The sequence below is a fragment of the Zeus faber genome (assembly GCF_960531495.2).
Source record: "Zeus faber genome assembly, chromosome: 4".
Classification (NCBI taxonomy): Eukaryota; Metazoa; Chordata; class Actinopteri; order Zeiformes; family Zeidae; genus Zeus; species Zeus faber.
In genome coordinates, this window is record NC_137191.1 from 11,012,565 (window position 1) to 11,030,406 (window position 17,842).

A 17,842-nucleotide genomic window follows, 5' to 3' on the forward strand; every position below is an offset into this window, starting at 1 on the left:
ATTTACAAAGTACAGTCAATGCAATGTTTCATTGCTTCCGAAAAGCAATGAAACATAAGGGCTATGTTGAATTTCGGCATAGCTAAATACTTAAAAAATAAATGACGTGATCATTATAAAAAGGACACAAGAGCAATAAGAAGAAAAACAAATGGATAGTGGAAAAAGGTGCATTATGAACTAAAGTGTTGGCTTTGCTGTGAACTTCTCAAAAGTATCTACTTCTCGTTGCTTCCGGCCTTTTCCGAGTACACGGCCTGCTCAGTCCAGAACCGCTTCTTTCAAAACTATTCACAAGAAAAAAAAGGAACGACCCAACAACATATATGATATCATGTGGCCATTTATTATATACAGTAAATCACTTGCAGTGTTAGTCACTAAACAGCTTTTTGACAACAGTTATATGGGTTGGTATTTTCTTTCCGCTGGCACGGGACCACTAACGTCAACGAAACATTTTGAGTAAGATGAAGGTGCAGGTTGGGAGGGGACAGTGACTGGACCACACCACTGGGTCGTGAATGGGGATCAGCGCAGAGTAGGGCGTATTCAGAGGTAACGTTTTGTCTGTGAGCGAGTGGACAGTTGTGGCCCACTGGGTCGTTCTTTGGAAGCTATATGTGTGTACAGTGTATGGTATAGTATCAATGCTATTTCATTTAAAAGAGGCGTTTTTTCTTTCTTTGAGTCTTTGCATCTGCCACCGTTGGCGGACCAACCACACTGAGCGCTCTTAGGTGAGCTTCGAGAGAAGTTGCTGGGAGAAGAACTTCTTGATCTGCGCCACCTCCTGAGACAGACAGCTGAGCTGGGACTTGAGGTTGTCGTTCTCTGTGATGTACCTGGAGTCTCCGGGGGTCTGTGGGGGCGATGGGTTGTGGCTCCGGGAGGCCGAGCATGGATACAGCTGCTCCAGGCCACCGCAGAGCCCTTCCCTTATGCGAGAGGCGTGAGCTTCCGATTTCCTCTCCCACCCGGCCGGCTCGTGGTTCCTGTGTTGGATGTGTGGCCCCACTGTGGCTACGGGGGGGCAGCCGTGTCTATCACTAGGCAGCAGGGGCACCTCCTTATTACCATCAGTCGCCCCACAGGGGGCTTTGAAGCGGAGCTTGTGAGGGAGACTCTTTGGATCCTGCCTACTAAGATATTGTCCCTCGTTGACCTCCTTTGGGCTGGCGTGAGAGCAATACCGCTGTTGGTCCTCTACCATTCCCCTTACAGACGGCCGGCTGTGTTCAATCAGTCTATCATCAAAAAATACAGGGCTGCCACCGGTTGAGCTCCCAGGAGTGGAGAAGCCAGAGTCCTCGGACAGAGTCTCCCCACCGCACTGCACAGACCCCCTGAACCCGTACATGGTACCCTGCTGTGGAGGGCTAGGCAGGATGTCGTAGGCGCTGCTACCGCCGGGCGCGTTGGTGTATGAAAAGCCATCACTGTGGGAGTGCGCTGTGACGGGGCCTTTTGGCTGGGAGCAGGAGGTGACAGAAAGTGGCACGACGGCCGTATTGAAAGGGTCCTTGACGAGGCCAAAGCGAAATTTGAGGGCCAGCAGCTCCGCCCTCAGACGGGCGTTTTCCTCCAGTAGGCCGAGGACACGCGTCTCCAGCACCATGTCGTTGGCACGCCTCTTCTCCCGGGACCGCTTGGCTGCCTCGTTGTTTTTGCGTCGTTTGTCCCAGTAGCCCTCGTCTTTCCTCTCTTCTGGAGTGAACTCCCGCTTGCGGCGAATGGCGTTGGCGGTGTCGTCGTCACAGCCGCTTCCGGGGGCATTGCTGTTGCTGTCCTGAGCCGCGGACTCTTTGCGCTTCGAGGCGGCGGTGTGGCCCAGGAGGGTTCGGGCCAGCTGGCTGGTGGAGGTCAGGATGGAAACAGCCTCGTCAGTGAAGGACATGGCTCTGCCCGGTGAACTGGGATCCCTTCCCTCGACAGACAATGAAAGAGGCTCGTAAAGATCCTGGAGAATACTGCCCATAATATGCCCTGGACGGCAAAGCACCCCTGGATGTCAAAGCAGGGAGTTAACGCTGATCTGTGTAGAAATTACTCCACCTAGTGGTGATAAGGACACAATGGAAAATACATAAATAAACAAATCGATAGATAGATAGATAGATAGATAGATAGATAGATAGATAGATAGTTACACAGTCACATAATAACGTACTTAAATTATTAAATAAATTAACAAATAATTGATTGCACAATTAAATAAATTAATAATCACATAAATAAATATATAAATAAATACATAAATAAGTTCCATGGGCTTGTGGTTACAACATTCAACAGCTCTAAATAGAGGGCTCCAGTTTTACATAAAAAGTTGAACAAAGTAAAATACATTTCAAGGTTATAAGTATCCCACCACATAATTAGCCTGAACATAGAATTTTATACATTTTGCATTTGTACTTAATTGCCTAAATACTACTTTAAATACAAAAATTCATGAATTAGGCACGGTTCACATATCTTGTTTTTAATTTGTCAAAGGAAAATTGTGCACATCCCCTCTAATTAAAGTATTTAAGTATTTATTTTTATTGTAACTGGAAATAAGAACGGGGTTAATTGTGTCCAAATGATAAAAAGCATACATTTCTAAACGAACTAACTTTATATTTGGCAATAAGTGTTATTTTATAGCATTAAGTATTGTTTATATGTGTACTGGCATCATTACTATCACTATTTTTTGAGGAAAAGGAAGAAATATGATTTAAACTTACCTGATAATGTAGTTCTTTATCCTCTCTCCTCTCTGAACAGACCTGCTGGCTGAGGGATGCTGTCTATGTGTCCACAGGTCTCTCTGCTGGTTCCTCCCCCTGCAGGAGGGTTTATTCAGGGCCGAACTTCACCTCACATGAACCAGGGGAGGCAGATGATGATGGAGCCTCCTCCCCCCACGCACTATGAGCTCCTGCAACTGCAGGCAGGCTCGTCGCCCGCATACTGTACGTGACCACCCTCTTCCTTCCTATGGGATCATACATAATACTCAAATGATCCAGAAAGTGAGACACGCATGTTGTGCTGGGTTTAACATCATTTGAAATGAATACCTTAATCCTGATGAATTATAATTCAGATATTATAGTTCACATAATTATATGTGTTTAATAGCCAATACGTATTCAGCAGAGTTCTCTTTAATATATGTATATACGTATATATATATGTATATATTTTTACTAACAATTACCATTTCAATTTTGTTTTTTATTTATATACAATTCATTTAAAATATATTTATATATATATTACTTTTTTTATATGAATTTGTATCTATAAGATGAAGGGTGAACCAAAACAATATACTGGCTTAAATTCAGTGATTTTGTTTTCAAGAAAAAAAAAAATGTTGTTTTCCCTTATTATGTAACTCTCGTTTACATGTGAAATCTATTCTGTTCTGACTCAGCTCTTTGTTGGTTTTGGGCCCCCCAGGAGCACATGATCCTGGGGCCCTCGCTCGACCCCGCAGACCACGATCCCGCCAGGAGCACATGATTTAGCCCCCCGGGGGGGAGCACATGATCCCTGTCTGTCACCCTCCGGAGGTCACCCTGGGTAACGGTCACGTGGTGTCACTTCATACTTTCTCTCTCTCTCTCTCTCTCTCTCTATTTGTCTGTCCTCTCACCCCCCCCCCTCTCTCTCCCTCCCTCCCTCCTTCCCTCCCTCTCTCTCTCTCTCTCCCCCTCTCTCTCTCTCTCTCTCTCCCATTTTGTAAACGTGGAAAGAAATGACCTCTAACAAATAGCTGTGTTGGATCACCCTTCCGTTGCTCATTGAGGAAAAACAGGACGGAGCGCCTTGCCGGCCCCGCACACTCCAAAGCCTCGCCGCGGGTTCCCTCGTGATCTGTCGACGGATAAATGAACGGGTTAAAGACACGTCCACGTGTTTGCTGTCCCAACTGTCGGACTTTGGTCTTCGCCGCGACCGAAGTCAACATCCATTCAGCCGAGTCGGGTGTGGTCAATCATAATGCCGGTCGTGATGTAATTGTCTGGAGTTTTCGGAGTGATGAATAGCGTTTTAAGATAAGCCCCGACCCAAACACGCCGGGCTTTTATCTAAATGTGCTGCGAGCGAACAGCTCTCGTGAATCCCGGATTACAGGTGACGGGGGCCGCGGCGTTAAGGTCGGTCACGCCCAATCCCCCCGCACCGCTCCCCGGATCAACCCGGCGGAGGGGTTTTCCGGTGTCGCTCCGCCCGCCTCCGCCCCGGCCGGAACCGGAACCGGGGTTACTTGTTGTGCGCTTTTTTTCGCCACAACTCACCACGTGAGGCGGAATAATTTCCAAACCTTCTCACTGGCCTTCGGGCGGTTTCCGTTTGGAAACCGTCAGGAAGGGAATGGCGCCCGGGGGCGACGAATAACGGCAAAAACCCGAATCGAACGGTTCTCGAGTACGTGGAATCGATAAAAGATATGATGATTAAAATGATCAGTTTATTGATACGAGCGTTTGGAGAGAGTCGTTCCGTGCCGATTACCGTGCTATTTTTGTTGCGAAGCAGAATGTCTCCGCCCGGACTGCCACGCACACACTGGTGCGGAGATAGATGCGCTTATGTTGGATAAGGGAGGTACATAATCCGGCCCCCAAAGTGTTTTCCGGCGAGACACAACAGGCGCTCGCCACGTGAAGAAACGATAAAACGGCGCACGCCTGTGGACGTCGAAAAGAAAACTCCCACGTGGGGTTTCCCGACCTCGTCCAACGAAAGCCCCGGACGCCGGATCGGCGGACGAGAGCCTCCTCGCCCTTTTATGGACAATAACCGGAGACACATTTTTTGCCAAATTCTCTGGCGCAAACGCTATGTCATTCTAGGTCTCTGCGCATTTCCCCAATCCCTGGATGACATCTGCCGAAAGGGCCCCGGATCAAAGCGCAGGTTCGCTGTTTTTTAACACCCGGGTCTTGTATTAAAATGTTGGCTCCCATCATTTATCACGGTTCGCGGCGCAACTTGGAGAGAAACTTGGCGCTCCGCTGCAACTTGTCACTGGGCTGGTAGATAGCCGTTCACCAACTGGGTGGAGTTACTTTATTTTGAGACGTGTGCAGAGCGTTGTATGAAGAGTTTTGAAACAGTGAACTCTGTTCAAACCTTTTTCAAATGCTCATTGCGGCTCACGGTAAAACAATATCTTTTTTTTTGCAAATAACAATAATAATAATCTGCCGCTAACAATTGCCATCAGTTCATTTGTATATTTTTTTGGGACCGGTCCTCAAGGTGGCTGCTGACCGTTCTCATAACTGGAGTCATTGTGCACTCATGGTTCATTTGGAAACACAAATCTACGACATCATTTTGTGTCTCATAAACACAGTGTAACTGCTTTATCCCCAAATAGCCCCCCCCCCCCTCCCCTGTAGCTCTCTCTCCCTCCCCGTCCCTCTCTCTCCCCCCCTATCACCCCCCCTCCCCCACTCTCTCTCTCTCCCCCTATTTCTCCTCTCTCTCTCCCCCACTCTCTCTCTCTCTCTCTGTCCCTCCCATATCTCCTCTCTCTCACTATCTCTCCCCCTACTCTCGCTCTCTCTCTCTCTGTCTCTCTCCCCCCCCCCCCCCCCGCCCCTATAACCCCCCCCCCCCAACCTCGCTCTCTCTCTCTCTCTCTCTCTCTCTCTCTCTCTGTGTTCCAGCCCATCTCTCCTCTCTCTCTCTCTCTCTCTCTCTCTCTCTCTCTCTCTCTCTCTCTCTCTCTCCTCTATCTGTCTCCCCCTCCCTCCAGCATCATCCAGCTAATAATCCTTAAAGTCAGGGGTGAGTAGAGGACACATAATTTGTTTGGAACACACTTCTGAGGTCGTGAACCAAGTCCATGGTTCAGTGTTTCAATGTTCCCAGTGTCTTCTCTTGGCAGCTCTTTCCTGTGAGTCCCCCCCCCCCCCCTTCCAGCCAGATGTAGCAACCCATTTACAGTACATTGAAGACACTCACCTGCTAATTCATATGAGGAACAGGAATTCAATTCATGATAGAGCAACAAATTTACCCAACTCTGAATCCAACCCAGAATCAGATGGACAGACATACAGAGAGACGGGCTGAAATATAGATAGACAGACAGACAGACAGACAGACAGACAGACAGACAGACAGACAGACAGACAGACAGACAGACAGACAGACAGACAGACAGACAGACAGACAGATAGATAGATAGATAGATAGATAGATAGATAGATAGATAGATAGATAGATAGACAGACAGACAGACAGACAGATAGACAGATAGATAGATAGATAGATAGATAGATAGATAGATAGATAGATAGATAGATAGATAGATAGATAGATAGATAGATAGATAGATAGATAGATAGATGGACAGATGGAGAAAGAGCCTCTTGTCCACAGTGTGAATGAGAATGGGAGTGGTTACATAACCCCTCTCCTTGCTCTCTCCATACAGTAAGTTCAGCTCGGGTGAGATAGCACAGAATGGGGAACATTGTTCAGCGAGTAATTCAGTGGAAAACATTCATTGCCACAAAAAAAAAACTTTTTCAGCATTTTAATTACTAACATACTATAACAGTCACATTTTTCCACTTGGATCATAACCTCACATTCTCTGCCACGTGCCACTCGCTTTACCGTGTACAACCACATGATGCTGATAAGGGAACAGAAACGTAAAGCGATTCTTCCTGCAATTTAGGTGATAACTGATCATATCATTCATAAAAGCAAACAATTTACAATCGTAAATGGACTCCGTCTCCCTTTCTCCCTGTTTCCAACCAATGTATTACTGCTGTCCATAGAAACAGTCATATGCATCAGCAGCAAATAGACAATACAGAATACCATGAATATCATGTAAAAAAAACTCACGGCTTTTGTTTCGCTTTCATACAACAAGACCTTTTTTTTTTTTTTTGCCTTTGCCTGATTTTCAGAGCAGTGTTAACACATTTATTGTGTGAGCAGATTTCTAACCTGGAATTCTAAATTCTTGATCTTGGTCTATTTGCATACACACTTAAAAGGAAAAATAACAAAGACAAGGTAAATATATGTATACATACTGTATATATACTGTATATATAGTATATATATATATACATACTGTATATATACATATGTATATATGGATGTATACTGTATATATATATGTGTATATATATATATATATATACATATATACCTTTGTTATATTTATATATATATTTATATATATATATATAGATATATATAGGCATTATCCTACCATCCAAACCGATTGAATTTTAATATAAAATCCCATTACATAATATTTACATTATATTCCCATGAAAATATAAGAAAATAGCACTTATCCAAAGAGTATGTACTATTGTCAACAATGCACTGAGAGCAATTCTTTCTCCATTCCAGGCTTTGGCATAATAACGTTGATGCTCAGACGGACCCGATTTTGGATCAAGATTCGTCAACCAAAGTACATCCACCGGATCGAAAGAGCGATGTGCGCCGCTAAAACCGTTGACCGACGCAAAGCACGGATGCACAGCGATGCTTTGACTGCTTTCGCCTTGATGCGCTTGACTCGTTTCTTTTTATTTTTTAGGTGACACCACAGTTATGTAATCCAGTGCGCCGGGTTATTTCACAGCAGTAGCGTCCTCACAGCCCCCGTTCAACCTGCGGGAGAGTCAGGCGGCTTTCCGTCTGGCCTTCCCTTCCAGCGACCAAACGATTAGCGATTTCACGGCAGCGAAAACTCCTTTGACCCTCGATATTGTCGGAGGCGAGGACGGTTTGGATTTTTTTTTCAAAAAAACAAAAAAAAAAAACAAAAAAAAAACAAAAACCTAAATGTGAGCGTGACGATGTTTCTCGGGGCTTTTTTTTTTTTTTTTTTTTTTTTTTTAAATTCTTATGAGCGGCCTGCAGACAGCGGTTTGCATGGTGAAGAAGGTTGCGCGTTGCATGGTTTGACTGTTTGCAGGAGGATTTTTGGAAAACTGAAAAAACACACCGAAACACAAGAGGTCGGACGGACATAAAGGGGATAAAGACGATGAAAGAAGTGTGGACTGCGTTTCGATCCACACCAGATTGAGGAGAAAATCTTGTATTTGCCCTATCATTTGGTTGCATAGTTCATTATACGTACTGGTTGCATTGTGAGTGCAGAACCGGGGGGCATAAACATGTCCATTTATTGGGCAGCTCGACTCGAGGGTACGGTCGGAGAGCGGAGATCAGACTTTTCGGCACGAGATAACCATTTTTTTCGGCTATTTAGAATGACCAAAAATGATGCTGTGCGATATAAGCCAACGTGTGCCGTGACAAGCACCGGGCCGCAGTGCACGATAAAGCGTTGCGAAACGACTTATCTTTGACAAATGACAGCGGTGTGGAAATTTACTGCGCCCGCAGCCGCGCGGTGTGTGTGTGTGTGTGTGTGTGTGTGTGTGTGTGTGTGTGTGTGTGTGTGTGTGTGTGTGTGTGTGTGTGTGTGTCACATCGGCGGTATCGCCGTCGGGCCGGGTCAAAGGCTACCGCGCGCGTTCATACCGTCCCGTACGTGTGTGTTTGCTTCTGTGCCGGGAGGCCCTCGTCCGGGGCGGTCGGCCGTCATGCGCGACTCGCGGAGCTCTGAGGCCATCGCCTTCCTTGACTCGGCGCCGGCGCTCCGCGGGTCACGTAGGGAAACCCTCACCCCACCCGCCCTCCCTCCCCGCACGCACACACACGCACACACACAGACACACACGCAGAGACACACACACACACACACACACACACACGCACAGTGCGCTCTTCCCAGAATTCAAATTCTTTCCCCACAACCTGATCTCGTCCTTATCCCGCATGCGGGCGCCGGGCCAAGAACAACATTATGTCAGGTTGTGTAACGGTGATGGGGCGGTGGAGCGCGCCATAACGTAAGAGAGGAATTTTTAAAAAAAAACGGGGCTGATATAAAAGTCGCGTTTCTGGAGTTTGCGCGTTTTGGCTGCCAGTGCCCCCAATCCGAGCGGAATTAGAACTGGAAGCGGCAGCAAGAGTGACAAAACCCCCCGACGCCGTCGGGGCGCGTTCGGTGATACAGCCGAACCCCCCCTTGGTCAAACAAAACTCCCAACGTGATGATTTGGACGGACAAGCGTGTTGAGCCAGGGGCAGGTTTACGAGACAGCGCTTTAAACATCTCCGTGAGGGGGAAATCCGGGGTTGTTTTGTGTCGCACGGCCGCACTCGGAAACGGGTCCTCGCCTTGCCGTGCCGAACCGGGACCGTTTTTTTTTAATTTTTATCTTTAACCTTTACTGTTTTTTTTTATAACCGTGAATGTTCTGGAACGCCCGTTGAGCCGAAAAAAAAAAATCCGTCCGAACAATAAACCTTTCTTCTGCTCAATCCCCCGAAAAGGGGGCGAGAGAGAGGGGGCAAAAGAGGAGGCATACGACGGCGGTATTCCGGAGCGGGGCCTTAAACGCCCCAGGACGGCGCCGCCGCCGCCGCCGTCGCCGTCCTTAAGTGGCGGGGCTTAATAATGCAGAGCAAATCCATTTATGGACGCGGACCTGCTGAAATATTAACGCGGCGGATGGAAATCATGTTTGTGCGCGTTGTTTAGGTTAAAGGTTGCGTAATCGCGAATTGCACAACTGTTTTCTTCACTGTACCCTGAAGCTATAAGGCCCGTTTATTGGCTGGCTGGAGGACATTGTCCTACATGAAGTACATTGTCCTGGTTTTATGAAGCCCCGATCTCCTAATTAAAAAAATAAGATTAAAAAAACAAAACGTTGGAACTTCATCGGTAAACAGTATTATTTGTGGATGTTGCGGTTGATGTTGCATTCGGATTGTTCTACAGCTTCTCCCAGTGAATTCATTCAGAAGCCTTTTATTTGCACCATTACCTCCGAGTCGATTTCGCCGCAAGTGTGTCACGGGGCTTGATATGACGGATGTCAGTTACCACACGGATGAGATAAAGCAGCCCTTGGTGGCAGATGGTTCATGGGGACGAATTCATAGTCGCACTAACATACTGCTCACATAATGTGCATCTGCTTGCGTGCATGTGTGTACGTTTAAGCCGCGAGGGGCCGATGGAGAAGTCCCCGGAATGTGGTGACGACATAATCATAATGATTCACCGAGAGCCCGGTTACATAACCAGATTACATCCCAACATGACCCAGGATGAGAATAGCACGACTCTGACCAGGCTTTCCACAAAGCAGTCTAATTCCAGCTGGAACGCGCCTCGGCGGGAGGAGGCCCCCTGGGGGTGACGAGGGGCCGCTGCAGCGCTTCGCGGCTTCACTTTTTATTTGGTCCAACATTTCCTCCTACGGATGAACTGGAGCCCACTTATTAGGGTTGTTTTGGGGTCACACGGATAGGTAATATCAAAGCTTACAGAGGGACACACATTTTTACCGCATCTTTATTGAAATCTGCAAATGATGCCAGTGAAAAATTTAAAAGCACATGTTTTCAAAGTCTGTAAAAAACATTATATATGTCATTTTCATAAAATATATATTTTTCAATAAATATGTTCATATTGAGAGGATAATAACATATTAAGAAAATGCCACTTGTGCACAGCTGAGAAACACAACCTTTATACATTTTTTGTAACCAATACAAGGTAATGGATAGTACTGGATACCTGGTGTGAAAATAAAAAGTTTGGGAAATCCCCCCCCCCCTAAAAAAAAGACAAAGAGCCAAATGGACAATACATAGCCTCTGATATTTACTGTATACTTGCTGTTGAATAGCTTATTTACAGGAAAGAGAATACAATCAAAACCTGCAAGTGAAATCAAATCCAGTTGAATTCTGCGCATGGGAATAAAGACGTAGATATCGTGTGTCCTCAGAGGAAGGACGTCGTCGGGTAGCGACGTGATGTTCGTGTGGAGCCCATGTGCACTGGCTGCTGTAACCCATGTAATAGAGCCTTCCTGTTCGATCTCCTTTAGTGTTTGAGTCTGCTGTTGGGTGTCTACAACAGTGTATGCCTCTCACTTGTCTATGACTCTTTTAAGTCGCAATTTAGATAACAAACTTGGATTAAAATCGGGTGTCTGTTAGTGTGTAGAGTGAGCGAGAGAGATAAAATAAGAGAGAGAGAAAATAGGGTGAATGTGCAAGAGAAGGCATACAAAGAGAGATCTAGAGGAAGTTAAACATATGAATATATAATTATATGCTAATGTATAATAATAATAAGAATAATATAATAATATTTATTATTATTTATAATATTATTATTAGATATGGAGAAAGAGAGAGAGAGAGAGAGGGAGAGAGACAGAGAGAGAGCGAGAGAAAGAGGGAGAGAGACAGAGAGAGACCAGGCCTCAGGTGTGTCTTTTCATGTGCAGGGCCAGGTGGTCCGAGCGAGAGAAGGCCCTTTGACACAACACACACTCGTAGGGTTTTTGGCCGGTGTGCTTCCTGTAGTGACGCGTCAGCTCGTCTGAACGGGCGAACTTCCAGCCGCAGCCCTCCCACGTGCAGTGATAAGGCTTCTCCCCTGGCGAACAAACAACCAAAACACAGAGAGAACTTCAGTGACACATGATGGTGCATTTTTTTCCACGTAAGCCACTTGCTCCAGGGGGAAAAAAAGTGTCTACAAACCCCACGTAACTCTGCTACCCATAACAACTGACATTTCTTTACACGTGACACACATTTCCGAGTCGTGGGACCTACCTGTGTGTGTGCGGAGATGAGCCTTGAGGTGGGAGCTCTTGGTGTAGGTCTTGCTGCAGCCAGGATATTCACAGCTGTGAATGGCCGGTCTCTTTTTGACCGTGGTCCTCCGGCCACGTTTCCCCTCTGGCCTGCTAGGGGTAAGTGGCGATGGGGCCATGAAAGGCTGCAGTGAGATTTGGGAATGGCAGCTGGGCTGGCTGTGTGGATAGCTGTAGTAGAGGTTGGAGTGGTGCGTGAAGTTGGCGAGGTTGTAGTGTCGTGGATCGGAGGCTACGGCTTGTGCCTGAACGAACCTGTTTTCGGGGAAGGTCACCATGGCGGACTGTTGGGGGTAGTAGTGGTTGTACTCCCAGGACTTGGCCTTACTGGGGTTTCCTCTCTCGCCGCCGCCATGACCTTCCATGCCGCTCCCCTGGGGGAAGCCGACATGTTCGGCAACGGCCGGATTGAGGAACGACGAGCGCCCTGGCGGCTCGTGGCTGTAGCCCCTCTGGTAGAGCTCTGGAAGGGCGGACACGCCGGTTTCCACGGGGGACATGAGTTCCACCATGAAGCCACTGCCGCCCATTTGCAGGACGTTTTGTCCCGTTTGCTCCCTAAACGCGTTCTCCTCCGGGTACGGTCCGGTGTGGTCGAGCTGCGGGAATCGTTGAACGCTGTAGTCCAGCGGGGGTTTCAAGTCAGGGGACGCGCTGCACCAGTCAGACAGCAGGAACTCTATGTCCCATGATGCTCCACTGTCATCGTCCATGTGCTCCTCTTTTATTGTCTGGCACTGCTGCTGCTGCTCTGAGGCGCCATTTGACAGTCTGTTGATATGGTGGTCCAAAGTAAAAGAGCCATCCACAAACTCTAGTACCTGTCGTATAAGGGCGTTAAAAAAGATTATGTTAAACGACAAAATGTCCAACGGAAAATATACGGAGGAGAAAAAAACAAATACACCCCCATGATAATCAGCAGAGAAATATGACAAAATATCCAGAGTTCGGTTATAGTATCCTTAAGATCGAGGTAAAGGGAACGCCACAGGAATTAGAGCGATACGATCCACAAATTCAAATTTGAGATTACGTTACCTTCATAGTGTCACTGGAGGGGGCGAAGTTGGAGAAGGAGCTGAAGGAAGGGAGCGTAGCCTGCGTAACAGCCATCAAAGTCGTTCTGGGACAGAGTCGGTCGGTTTTACATTACCGTCACATCCAGAGACCGTCACAGGCTTAAATACCCAGGAACTCCAACCGATTACGGGAAAAACCTTACTTTCTGCCAAGGCCCCAAAACTCAATGGTTATATTTTATTTTTTGTTTTTTCAAAGCTGACCCCCTTGCTCCATCCTTCCCCTGCTATCGCTCCACCTTGTCTCTGGTCTATCTCTGTCGGCCACAAGCTTGACTTCAAATCTCTCTGTTTCATGTACGTTTTCGACCGTTGGGAGGTGGAGCGTAAATTACGATATTTAACTGGCTGATTCTCTCTATTTCTTTAGGCTGCCCCATTTACACCTATGGGAGAACAAAAACAGTCCACTCATTTTTTGCTGGAATTTAAAGTATAAAAATCAATGTGTGTGTGGTCTTTTCGGTACTGAAGGGCTTTTTTCTTTTTTTTTTCACAAAGTGTAAAATTGACAAATATGTTGTTCCCTGTTTAAATTTCCATTCACAAGTAAGAGGCTGAAAGACGTGGTTTATCAAATTGACCACGCTCGGCACACGGTTGGTCACAAAACGGTTGCTCCAGTTTGTGTTTACTTGATGCCAAATGCGAGCGTTTATATTCCAAATACACCAAATCATTCACTCACTGTCAGTCAACATCATTTACTTCATTGTAAGGATAATTAAAATGTAGACGTGCGTTGATGCACGGAAGGTCAACAGAGACAGATGTTTCCAAAATAAAAGGCAGAAATTGTAAAATATGAACGCCCCAACTTGGTTACACTGTCGTGTTACTAACTCCCACACACATATTGGTCGGCGTGTGTCTTCTTCAGAAGACCTGTGTGTAGTAGGTGATTATAGACAGAGCTGTGTTTATCTGCTCATACGGGGTGAAGACGGGCTACTGTCTCCCCACAGATAATGGATCCCTGGCTGCTGCCCCGAGCTGATAAAGACGCACTCCCCTCGGTGAAGTGTACGCCAGACATGGACTTATAGCCTGAGTGCTTGAAAGGGGAAAACTTATTTTGAGCATTACGATGCCCAAAAACGATGCCTCCCGGGTTGTCACGTGGTCCGTGGCGCCCATTCTCAAATGCCTCTCTGTGTCTGAGAAGGGGGCGATCACGCTGCGTTCCACTGAACTCTAAGGAACAGCCATTTCAATTGGAAGGAAAAAGTCGGGAGAGTTGGAAATCTAGGGCCGGATCCCTCTGGCCTTGAGTTTGCCCCGAACAGCAGAGCGGACGTGACGGCAACACGGCGACACACGGCGTCAATGCGAACAAATTTCCCTTTGCATGGATTTTTATTTGAAAACAACTTCAGTTTGGACTGCTCTGTGATGTTTGTGCCCGTGTGCGTTTTTGCGGCTCGCAGGATTCACAAGGTGCGGTTCGGGCGTGGCGTGGCGCGTTTCCCCAGACAGAAGCGATGAAACACGTTACGCTCAGAGTTGGGGACTACTGACTCAGAAATATCGACTTTTCGACGGAACGCGGCTTCAGCTGTTTGGGGGGCAGGGCCGATCTACTCTACAGCCACGCCCCTCTCAGCCCTTATTTGGGGTTCCACCTTCCTGGCTCAATTGACTTGTCCCTCAGTCATATTAAACAATAAAACAAAGTGGTTGGTAAAAGGAAATCGTGACGGTCTCGGCAGCCGGTGCACCAACTGCCAGCAGCTAAAGTTAGAAGGGCACATACGGTGTGTGACGTTATATATGCAGTCATTCATGGAGCGTCGTCAGACTCGTCGCTGACACTTTGGGGAAAACTCAAATGGCTTTGCGAGCTAGTCTGGGTTTGAAAGGCAAGTTGATCGCTTCTGCGTTCCATGATGTCCGAACTTGTGCAGCTCTAACCTCTTACTTGATTAAGCGCAAAGCAACGTCCATTTGAACTGTTTAAGAATTCCAACTCGGAGTTTCCGGCCCGAGTTTCCCGCGATAACAGACCTGACGTCACAGAAACATGGCGGCTCGCGGTTAACGCTACGTTCTCTTCGTTTTTGGTTTTTATTTGAAACCATATATTCTCGATATAAACTACTCCGTTGCTTAGCGTTAAGTCAACGTTGTGTTTTTCAGTTGTACAACCCACAAGCTTCCCAAACAAATACACATTCCCCGCTGGAGTCCCATCCTTTCCCGGACGGTTAGCTCGGAATTGAGGAGGCGCCGAATCCACGTGGGGCCGCGAAGGACAGCTCCCCGCCTCCCCCCGTGGAATTGCGGTTCTCGACTCGTCGCCAGGGGGCGCGCCGATGAGCACCCGATGAGCCCCCCTGGCGTCTTTGTCTCCATCTGCCGGACAAAGTTCGCGTTGTCTGTGACGTCACTGGTCGCCGTAGCAGCGACAGTAAACACTGCATAGAGCAGGGCGTTCGCGCACAGTTTATTTCTTTTCGTCTGGAGCTATGCGTAAAGGCGCTTCGATTACACCGAGTTGGTCCCGGAGAAAAATCAATCCAGAGATGTCAGTTTCCACATCCATTCTTTTGTCGTTTCGGTCGCAGCCCACCTAAACTGTGCTGCAGAAAGGAAGTTGTTTTGAGTCTCCCATAATGTTGGTAAGTGTGTGTTTTTGCAGATGTCCTCACGGATGGAAGGCTCCGTAGACGGTGGCAAAAGACTGCGGAATAATCCCAAATTCACCTACAGCAAGCAGACTCAGGACATGCTGAAATGTGAGGATATGAAGTTATCGTGCGCTTGAGTGTTTTTATGTATTGTTAATCATTTGCTCCATGGGACATTTCAGAGTTTGGAGTTTGGAGGTCTCACTCGTCTCACGTTTCTTCACAGCCTGTGTTCTTTTCAATACTTAACAATCGATTCACTTCAACACTATGGGGGATGTGTTGAAACTTAAATTGCTGCATATTTTGTATAAAATGTATATCGATTACAGTATCACTGTGTGGTAATTCATTTTTGTCTTTAGTCGATATGTATTTGTTGCCTTTTATATTAACCTCTTTTTTTTCGCTCTTATAGTAATGATTAAACAGTCAAGTCTCAGTAACTTCCAGCGAAAGCAGATCAGCAAGTGCTTAAGCAGTAAGTTCTGAAACCATAGAATGTTGGGAAAATATGCAAGCCTGTACAAAAACAAGACAATTCTCGCCTCTGTCTATACCCTAAGCCTGTACTATTAACATTTATTAGCATTTACTGTATTTCTTACAGCTATAGTTACATGGTCTTGTGTTGTCTCTCTCTCTCTCTGCACAGATGGAACAGCGTTACCGCTGACTTGTTCGCCCCCACCTCCTGAGCCGAAACAAAAAATAATCAAACCTGCCCCGAACGACGTACCGCCCAAGCCTCAAAAACGCACGGCAGAAAGCTGTCGTGCTGGGGACAACTACAAGAGAGATCGATTTCTTCCCTGTCCAACAAGTATGTCCTTGAGCTGAATGGACTCTCAAAGACACACATTGTTGACATGCTACTTCAGTTCCGTAGTTATGTTTATTATTATTATTATTTACTACTACTACTGTCTACTATATTGCTTAAATCTTCACCTATACCCTCAGCACTGCTCCCACTAGTTCCCCGTTTGACCCGTTTCCCCGTCGTAGGAGATTTAGAGAAAGAGAAGAACAGATTACAAAATGTCTTGGCCAACGGACGAGAGAAGCCCGAACCCACGTCTTCCCACAAATGTCCAGCTCACCCGAAGCCGGATGTAGCGGACGAGAGGGACAGGTTCGAGGAAGGTAGGGCCGACACGACACGGGAACGGTTGAGGCGGTGTTCGAGCTCCCTCAAACAGGCCGCGCTTTACCGACTCGTTCAAGAGACGACCAACACCGTCGGATAATGTCCCGTATTTCCCGTAGTTCTGGAGGAAATCGAAGAGAGGAGAGAGTTCCTGGCGAGCATGACGAAATTGGGCCAGGAGAGGAGCTACAGCAACCTGATAAATACTGAGATATCACAGGTAAATATGTAACGGTCTGCAGCTCAATGTGTGCGTTATTGAGAGTGGCGTGCCCGTTCTTGGAAGTTGTGAAAAACACCGGGGAAATACTTTCTCATCTCACGTGAAAAAAAAAACCAAAAACGCACCCAAGCCGCGCTTTTGGATAAACTCGCTGTTCGCTTGTTTATTGGTATTACACGTGTCGTGTGTCCAAATTGTACCAAATCCGACACTGCGCGTCCTCGGTGTGAAGCCACCAGGTGTGAAGTAGATGAATGGCTGAACGGTTGTCGAGTTAATCAAAGGGTCGTAAGTACATACAGGGATTCCTTTCCCGTTAAGATTCCTGTTCCATGTTTCCCATATCGGAGCGACCTGCAGAGCGCTGTGTCTGGTGGGATGCTGGAGGTCACTGGGTGTGTGGTATTTGGGTTATTTGGCTTTTTTTTTTTAAACGCAAGAAAATGAACAAATATCAGACAGACATTTGAACCTTTCATCTCCATGCAGATTGCGGTCGCGTCGAAACCCCTGGGAAAAACTCCCCGCTCATCTGTGTGTCACTTCTGCTGCTCATTTTCCAGAAAATCAGGGAGCTGGAGTTGATAGACAAGGCCCGCAGCGCAGAGGTGATCGCCGTCATGGAGTCAAAGAAGCCTGATCGAAAAACGGATGCTGGGGGGACGGCCACACAACACTGACAAACAACCAGGGGACCGGGTCGGACCACGTCACCTTTACGCGCCGCACATAAAGATAAAAGAAAGCACGCCTAGAGTAAGGTCCCTGCCACGCAGTGGTTCAGCGTATTAAAGGACTTTTCCAGGAGGATATCCGCGGGACAGTGATGTGTGCGGTTTGAGACGGGATCCCCCATACCAGCGATTTTGGCAGAGCTCGCTCTGTGACACGAGATTTGCCGCAGCATCGGTGGAAAGTGTGACGGCAAATGAAGGAAGACAATCAACGCGGATGAAACTTGAGATGACGTGGGTGGGGGTTGGAATGAATGTTCAAAAGAA

At 47.0% G+C, this 17,842-nt stretch overlaps 3 protein-coding genes across 3 annotated transcripts; 1 reads left to right on the plus strand and 2 right to left on the minus strand.

The window, feature by feature from the left end:
- Positions 1 to 736: 736 nt before the first annotated feature.
- LOC307229074 (uncharacterized protein) lies at positions 737 to 1,897 on the minus strand (the record flags this gene model as incomplete). The annotated part of the gene is made up of 1 exon (XM_079998947.1): positions 737 to 1,897. The coding sequence occupies one exon, from the start codon at positions 1,895 to 1,897 to the stop codon at positions 737 to 739; it is 1,161 nt and encodes a 386-aa protein (XP_079855073.1).
- Positions 1,898 to 11,360: 9,463 nt separating this feature from the next.
- On the minus strand, positions 11,361 to 12,945 carry klf1 (Kruppel like factor 1 (erythroid); the record flags this gene model as incomplete). Its single annotated transcript, XM_079998948.1, has 4 exons — positions 12,801 to 12,945; positions 12,015 to 12,580; positions 11,719 to 11,930; positions 11,361 to 11,536 (listed from the first exon to the last, which is right to left on the minus strand). Exons 1-4 carry the CDS (start codon positions 12,873 to 12,875, stop codon positions 11,361 to 11,363), a joined length of 1,029 nt encoding a protein of 342 aa, XP_079855074.1. The 5' UTR covers positions 12,876 to 12,945.
- Positions 12,946 to 15,314: 2,369 nt separating this feature from the next.
- On the plus strand, positions 15,315 to 17,736 carry cUnh22orf23 (chromosome Un C22orf23 homolog). Its single transcript, XM_079998864.1, has 7 exons — positions 15,315 to 15,365; positions 15,480 to 15,576; positions 15,887 to 15,949; positions 16,124 to 16,291; positions 16,477 to 16,614; positions 16,738 to 16,838; positions 17,405 to 17,736. Exons 2-7 carry the CDS (start codon positions 15,480 to 15,482, stop codon positions 17,519 to 17,521), a joined length of 684 nt encoding a protein of 227 aa, XP_079854990.1. The 5' UTR covers positions 15,315 to 15,365; the 3' UTR covers positions 17,522 to 17,736.
- Positions 17,737 to 17,842: the final 106 nt, after the last annotated feature.

Bases quoted from the DNA above. Each gene is read 5' to 3' on its own strand.
- cUnh22orf23 (XM_079998864.1), top strand. From the start codon at position 15,480: ATGTCCTCACGGATGGAAGGCTCCGTAGACGGTGGCAAAAGACTGCGG. The intron at 16,615-16,737 runs GTAGGGCCGACA...TATTTCCCGTAG, and splicing joins GAGGGACAGGTTCGAGGAAG to TTCTGGAGGAAATCGAAGAG. The intron at 16,839-17,404 runs GTAAATATGTAA...CTCATTTTCCAG, and splicing joins TAAATACTGAGATATCACAG to AAAATCAGGGAGCTGGAGTT.